The 8,220-nt window shown below is 39.8% G+C and overlaps 1 protein-coding gene across 1 annotated transcript; it reads right to left on the minus strand.

Annotated features, from left to right (window-relative positions):
- Positions 1-1,111: 1,111 nt before the first annotated feature.
- LOC115375069 (C-C motif chemokine 17-like) lies at positions 1,112-3,235 on the minus strand. Its single transcript, XM_030074348.1, has 4 exons — positions 3,152-3,235; positions 2,299-2,416; positions 1,946-2,023; positions 1,112-1,814 (listed from the first exon to the last, which is right to left on the minus strand). The coding sequence occupies exons 1-4, from the start codon at positions 3,225-3,227 to the stop codon at positions 1,598-1,600; spliced, it is 489 nt and encodes a 162-aa protein (XP_029930208.1). The 5' UTR covers positions 3,228-3,235; the 3' UTR covers positions 1,112-1,597.
- Between the last annotated feature and the right edge of the window lie 4,985 nt (positions 3,236-8,220).

Raw genomic sequence — 8,220 nt, forward strand, 5'->3', positions numbered from 1 at the left:
CTTTTTTTCTGCCCAGATTTGAGACCACAGAGGGAACTATCTGCAGCTACTGGAAACAGGACTGGGTCTATCAGAAGATCCAGGAACTAGAGTGAGTAGACCTTTGTTATCTCTCTCCGCATCCAGCTTGCACCACACATACTATTCTGTGTGTGTATGCTCATATTTCCATTTTTTTATTTTTTTTTTTTTTAGGAATGCCCGCAAAGCTACAACAAACACCACCGCAGCTTCAACAGCTTCTCCCCAGTAGAAGGAATTCTTCAAGACCATCCTGATCACCATTAATATCTTCAGCAAAGTGCCATTCAATTAATTTATGTTATTTAATATGCTTTTATTTATTATTTATTTCTGGCAATATTTATTGGCATTGTTGCAATGTCAACATCAGGCCAAATAAGTATAAAAGAAAAAAAGAAAAGAAAAGAAAAGAAAAGAAAAGAAAAGGGAAAAAAGGCCCTACAGAACAATACACAGTCCTCTGTTGTTTGCTGGAAACAAAATAAATGTTTTTACTCATCATCCATGTTGTCGTTTGTGTTTTTTAAAATTGAGTCTCAATTTTGCTGTTATCTTTGTTGGTATAAAACATAACATGACTATTACAGCACAGGTGAATAATAACCAGTATTGAATGAATTGTTATGGATTGTTTTCGCCATCTAGTGGAAATTTCATATTACTGCAGTGTAATTTTGATGAGAAATGTGTGTCATTGAGGGAGTCACCTTGTGTGGGTGAGGCATCAACCCCTTGGGGCACTGCTCTGAAATAGAACAAGAGGTTGCCTCCCTGTCAGTCATGCCATGCATCTGCATCAGCTCAGGGGAGATTCGCCAACACAGCTCAAAAAAAAAAAAAAAAATGTTTTAGATACCTTCAAGCAGATGTGCTGCCTGCAAAATCCTCTAAACACAGTCAGCACACAAGTCACGCCATTGAAACATACACCATACACCATGCAGGTTTTGTACAGTTACAGTAGGGGTAGTATTTTTTCTTTTTTTTCGGGAAAATATCTTCTTTATTGAAGTTGGACGAGCTTAATAAATGTGGACAGTGCAGTTCTACTGTGAAGTAAATAATATTTATTTCTCCTTTGAGGAAACATGATAAAATAGCATTTAAAGGCACACACATATAGTGAAGTAGTAAATTCACAGAATATAGCTAATAATGGCAGTGTGTCCTCATGAGGTGTTAAGCTCATTAGGAAAAAGCGCAGTCGAAAAGCATGATTAAAAAAGACAGACTTCCGGTTATACATTTGCTAAATGACTGAAGCCATAGTCTACAGCTGTGGTCCCCAAATTACTCTCCTTAGGGCCCCCTTGACTCATGAGTACGCAACTTTAGGGCCGACACCACTTACCCAATAGGCTCGTAAAAGCAGGTGTAAATAGGACTTACTAGCATGTTTTCTCCAAGACAGCACTCAAAAATAATTAGATTTCAGTGAGCTAATTTAATATTTCCATAACATCATCTATTTAACTGAAATTGTCGGAGATCTTACACAACCACTTTTTGGGGCTCCCAAGGTGCCAAGGGGTCACAGGGGTCACAAAACATGAATGGTTTGAATGAGGCTGGGCTAATAGAAAGCTTCAGTGTGATTGGAGACGGCACCTGCTTTGGTGGGGGTTGCTGTTGCGTTACTGGCAGAAAAGTTTCGAGCGCTACCAGACACATCTGAGAATTTTTTGTTGCCACTGAGGATTGATCTGTCCCCAGGATCAGTTGAGGAAATTCTTCTCTTCATCACGGCTCCACCTTTGGCAGGGCTGTCCTTGGACGTCTTCTTCGTTTTACTGCAAAACGTGCAGGTTTGTTTTACTGATGCTGCTACAGAGAGGCGATAAATGTCTTGTGTTTTTGGCTCCGTGTGTACTACTTGGTGGTTCAACTAGCTGGTAGTTCAAAGTGAGCAGTGATGTCATACCTGAGTCGGGCCACGGCTTCCCTCACCCAGTCATCCTTTTTTGTGGTGCATACCCTCTTGTTCTTTATTGTTTCAAAACTGCAACAGTGAACACACACACACACACACACACACACACACACACACACACACACACACACACACAGCATCGTCAGCTACATGGCAACCGTGCCGTGTTGTAGATGAGAAGGTGTGTATGTGTTTCAGTGATGGTGTGTTGTGTGTTTGAAAAACAGTAAGAGGAGAGGCAGAGATACAGTTTCAGCTATTCTGATAAGAAAGAGAAATGAGACTGGGACAGGCAGCTGGTTTGGGGCATTAAAGCAGAGAGCATTGTGGGCAGGAAGTCTTACATGATAGCGTCGAGGTGGCAGTTTTCCCAGTGGTGTTGTTCTGTGTAGGTCTTTATGAGGTGGAAGGGTAGAGGCTTCCTGTAGTAACTCAAACAACAGGCACTCTTTCTGCGAGCATCTATGCACACACACATGCACACACACACAAATCACACAATGGTCTATTCGGCTTTTGTTTCTTAAGGATGTGAATCTTTGGCTCAACATCACTTCAATTTGATTCACTACTCACTTTATGATTATGATTCAATTTATGAAAGTTTATTTATTAATTTTTTTTTTTTTTAAATAAATACAATTTGAGTTTCTAAACTGCAATTTGAGTCTACATTCAGGACTTTTATCCAAAATGTTATTATATTAATTAATGAGCACATGCAATAACTTAACACCATACCTTTTTCCAAAATGTGAAAACAAATCAGACAACGTTATCACTTCAACATTTTTCATTCAATCAAAAAAAAAAAAAAAAAGAAGTTACTGACAAAAAACGGACGAAATCACTGAAGTGATTGTTTTTTGTTTTGTTTTTTTTGTTTTTTTTTTAACAATTTGTCAGTGAATCAATTCAAAGCATTTTATATCCATTCAGGCCAAAGTTGGAGCAATTTGTTCAATTTATTTCATTTCGCACATCAATCCAGTTGAATTGGCAGAATTTATAATCACTGCATTTGTGCGATTATCATTTGTTACACCACTATTGTTTCTGCATAACCCCAATTCAGTCTCTGTTGCCCAGGACACAGGTCACCCTTAACACCCTGTAAAGTACTCTCATTTGGTCTTGGCATCCATAGTTAATAGCAGCCGTAATGTTAAGCAGGTAAAAGTGACGAAGTGAACTTACGGGCAGCTGGAGCTGAACTAAGCAGGCCCAGTATGCGGCAGAGGAGCGCGGCTGTGACCACACCTCCAGGAGTCATGTTGACAGGACGAAGGACCAGAGGAGAATTTCCTAAATATCTGCTCTCTCCCTGTATATATATACCCCATCCTACCTGTCCAACTACGTGTGTGTATGTACATATGTAGGTGTGTACATGTGCTATTGCTCACGTTTTTTGCAACCTGTGGTTCATAAATGAGGACAGGAAGCCCACCCTTGTATCACGGTCGAGAAAGATGCAAACTTTGCACTTTTCTCACAAATGAAGCCTCTACTGCGCCATTATGCAACGCCAAGACCTTTTTACGTGGGCCTGTGGGCCTGTGAGACTATCGCTGTGGAACTGGTGCACTGATGCATTAGGTTCATATAATCTCCTTGGGTTCTCATCTATATTTATGCTTTCTGGGTTAATAAACTTGCTATGAAGCGCAGCAGATTCTAATTTTCACACATTCTCCACCTCATTTTTGCAATTAAATTTCTCCAAGGCTACATAACTGCATTTTTCGATCTCAATGCAAATACACACATATTTGTGAATAATGTAATTTGTTGCATGAAATATAGTGCTTATCTGGTTTCATATATTGTTTGGTGTTTACAATAATGACTCTGATACACATTGGCATGATTTAACATTGTGGCTTAAAGCTAAGCATGTTCTACACAATCAGCAATCTGATATTGTTCTGTGGTGTGCTGATGAAGTATGTGAGGCTTGTCAAAAGCCCCTCCTCGTTAGCATGACCTATTTACTCTGCAGAAAGCTGACAACCCCAAATCCAGCTGAGCTTGACCTAGATAGGCATAGCATTTTTAAGTTATCAACAATTCATACATATTCAAAACCAGATCTACAATGTCCAGTTGTAAAAAATAAATGGTTCCTGCACAATTTCTAAAGCTTTTGCAGTGTCCATTCAAAATGCTCTACATGACAGTCATCATGGTCATGCTATTCCATTTATTTTCCATTTATACTACATGTGTGGGTGAGATTTGAAAAAAATGTAGCTTGATCATATCTAAATAAAGTGCCAAGCAACATTATAAACACAACAGTGGCAAATGACTTTTAATTAATTCATTGATAATATTGATAAAAACATAAAATATTAGCAATATATTAATAATTTATTGATCCCTAAAGAAGATAATTGGCTTTTCCCATGCTCCGTCCCACAGAGAAGTGAGAGTGCAGGTCCACCAGAGAGCAGCTCCATTAGAGCTTGTAAGGATTCAGTGTCTTGCTCAAAGACACTTCAGAAAGGCAGCCGCTTGCTGTCACAGGAGCTTAAATCCAGCTCTTCCGGGAGAAGGATAGTCACCATTCATTACAGCACCTAAATGTGATGTTACACGTAAAAGTGAGCCATACTGTGCATGCTGGGAATTAGTTGAATAGTCATCTAGATCCTCCAGGCAAGTTGAAGGGATTCAACTTCAGACATTCTCGTGTATCCTCATACGTGAATGTGTCTCTTAATGAAGTCCTCTTGAATCAGAGAGAAAATAGATTTGCTGAGGCACACTTGAAAAAAATATTTGCTGTAGAATCTCACAAAACAAATGTTTACTGAGTTGTTGCTGCTGCTGTGTTCATAGTGCACGCCTGTGGCAACTGTAGTACAGCGAACACAAGCTGTTAGCGGTAGTATATTTCCTGTACTGCTCTACACTTGTCCGTGTACATTGAGTCTGTAAAGCTACACAGTGTACTAGTGTTCAGTCGTGTGGCATCCCAGGCATCGCCTGGTCTGATCTGGTAGGAGCAGACACGCTTCAGCTGGCTGAGCTTTGTCACTCTGTGACAGTTTCAGAGATCATGACTCAATGTGCCCTCATGATGACTTGCTCATCTTTTTGCCCTCGCTGAATCCTCCTACATCCTCCAACTTGTCCGTCACAACTCAGTTTGGCACATCACACAAACTCATGTCACATTTGATGGTAGACAGCATCAGTTGTTATTACTATCTTGACCAGAGGGTGGCAATGTTGATGCGGTCTGGTCCATTTAAAGCATGTTACACAAAACATAATACAGTAAATGGATGTGCAACAAGTCTCCTTGCGTTGTACATTAGCTTAAATCACATCACAACATGAGGATTCCCATTTGATATGTAAAATGTGTTTTGGGCCTCACAAGGCCTACTTTAGAATAAGAATGAGGTTCAGTGTTGTCATTAACCAAATACATCAAGAAACAAAGCAGGAATCTCTTATCTATCTATCTATCTATCTATCTATCTATCTATCTATCTATCTATCTATCTATCTATCTCCAGCATTTTCATCCTTCAAATGCACTGAGCAATAACAAAGCAGAGATCAAGTCAGGAGTAGAGTAGCAATAGACTGGGAGTTGCCCAGAGGTTCTCCCATGCTGTTTTCACTATTCAAGCACAAATCATGACAGAAACACTGCTGGGGACAGTGTTTTTGCAGCAGGTGGTTGCATCCCGGCTTCCATTTCATCCTGTAGTTGTGTGAACATACGCACGCATGCGTGTGCGTGCGTGTGCATGTGTGTGTGTGTGTGTGTGTGTGTGCATGTGCGTGCATGTGCATGTCTGTGACCTATTGCGTCTGCTGATAAAAGAAAGGTGACATGATAAACTGAGCAATCATCTGGTTTTACAGCCTAATCCCTGGTAATCCTCCCTATAACACTGCCTCTTATCTTCATTCTTTCTTCCTCTATGAAAGACACAAACACACACACACACACACACACACACACACACACATACACAGCTTCCTGTGTGCAGTGCACTGACTCAAAAATAGCCATACAGCGAGACTTCAGAGGAAACACGCTGTAACCAAGCTCATGCTGCTACAAGTTGCTCTCATGTGTCTTGCTGGGTTATCCTGAAAGCTACAGATACATGATCAAAGAAATAAAAAAAAAATTCAATCACATTTTCTTACTTTTACTTTTTAAGTGGTTAAATAGTGCCAAAATTGAAACAAGCAAGCAAGCAAACAAACAAACAACAAACAAATAAGTAAATAAATAAACTTAACAGTAGATGATTTCTTATATCTTATAAATTCATCATAATTTTTTCAGTGTTGTATTCTGTAACTTGCATCCTGTACATTGCACCTCTGTCCATCCTGGGGGAGGGATCCCTCCTTCTTTGCTCTCCCTGAGGTTTCTTCCTATTTTTTCTCCCTATTTTTTTCTTTTTTTAAAAAAGGTGGTTCCCTATCCGATATTAGCGCCTAAGGACAGAGGAAGTTGTATTGCTGTAAACCTCCTTGGGGGAAATTTGTCATTTCTGATATCGGACTTAAATAAAATTGACTCGACCTGACTTTTTCGTGCTTGCCATAGCTGGGAATCCTTCATTCCCATCCCAGTTTGACAGTGGATTCTTACAGTGGAAAGACCTGATATTCACACAGCTGTTCACTGCTACCTGAGGGGAGCCTTTGTCTCGTTTGCAAGAAATGTATGAACTCCTTCTGAGTAATTTTGTCAGCACCTCCATTTGCCTTCTTTTGCAAGTGTTTGACCCTCAGTTCTAGATAGGTGCCTTACCTACCATAACTCAAAAAGCACTGTACCTCAAAAATGCGGGTCCTAACAGAAAAGTGTCCTGCTTCCCCCCCTTGAGAATATAAGCAGGGGATGCAACCTGGGCCTATAGAGCCTATAGAGATCAATTCTTGCTCTATCAACTTGAGCCGTTGTCTCATTTGGTTTCCGGTCATTAACAGACTCCGCTATTCAAAATCAGGTTCACAAGATGTTTCCAGACATATTGGACAAATATTTTTTAAAACAACTCTGATGTTCTTAATCCACATTAAACCTGATCATGTTTTAATTCCATTGGGAACTTCAGATAAAAAAACAACACAGCAGCAACTTCTCTCCTGTGATCTGATTACAGCTAAAAAAGAATTTTGACATTCTGGAAGAGGAAAGAAGTTCCCACTTTTAAGCTGTAACTCAATGCAATCAATGAAATGACTGATACCCTTCACTTTGAAAAATTAAGTTTTTTTTTTTTTTTTTTAAGGAATACAGAGTCACAGTTCAATAATATTTGGCTGCTCTTCGTCTAACAGACAACCCAAAGTGAATACTCCCTGTGTAGCTGACTGTCCATTATTACTTTTCACCTTTTTTTTATGTATTTTGTGATTTTCCATTGCAACCTTATTGTCTTACTCTACATATGGAACAGAGAGGGAGGGAGTGTTGGTGTGATAAGAGTAATTTTTCTGTTGGTTTATGTTGGATATTAGTTGTTGTATTCTCTTGCTTCACTTTTCTTTTATGAAAATGTAAACTGTGTTGTCATACATGAAACCCCTCTTAAATAAAACAGTAATGACCAAAAATATATTGTATTGTGCATTTATTTACTATTATGTAAATATTATCCCATAACCATGTAGTATTTTTGGAGCGGTTGTGGGAGGGTGTTGAATCAAAGAAAAAATAGCTTATCTGTTGTTTTGCTGAAGCTTGTGACTCCACGTGGGTCCTACTTTTTGGTTTCATAATGATGGACGGACGGCACAAAAAAAAAAAAGGAGCAAAGGGAGGAGGGAGGGCAAGGGGAAAGAGAAAGAGAAAGGGGGGGTTTCACCATTGAGTTGTCCACCCACACAAAGCCCCCTCTGGTCACCTGCGTGGGTTTGGGCCAGCAGAAGGCGAGGATGCATGCGCACACACACACGCACACACACGCACACACACACCATGTCAAATGTGACACAAGAGCTTGGAGTCAAAAAAAAAAAATGTAAGTTAGCGAGAAACTTTGTTACAACAGACAGTGGGACTGTCAGAGTTCTCGTACGCATTTCACAGTTAGAGGAGAATTTAGGCAGCGAGGGAGGCAACAGAGAGATGAAAAGCTCTCAAAGCACTTGGCTGTGGCATGATCCACACAAAAAAGCCTAGTTTATCATAATTAGCATTGTTCCAGACTGTCAAAGCCGTGAGGCACCAAAAAACAATGCACTCTTCAATATTTTATTGAGAAGTTATGAGGGATTAC

Source organism: Myripristis murdjan, chromosome 17, assembly GCF_902150065.1.
Source record: "Myripristis murdjan chromosome 17, fMyrMur1.1, whole genome shotgun sequence".
Classification (NCBI taxonomy): domain Eukaryota; kingdom Metazoa; phylum Chordata; class Actinopteri; order Holocentriformes; family Holocentridae; genus Myripristis; species Myripristis murdjan.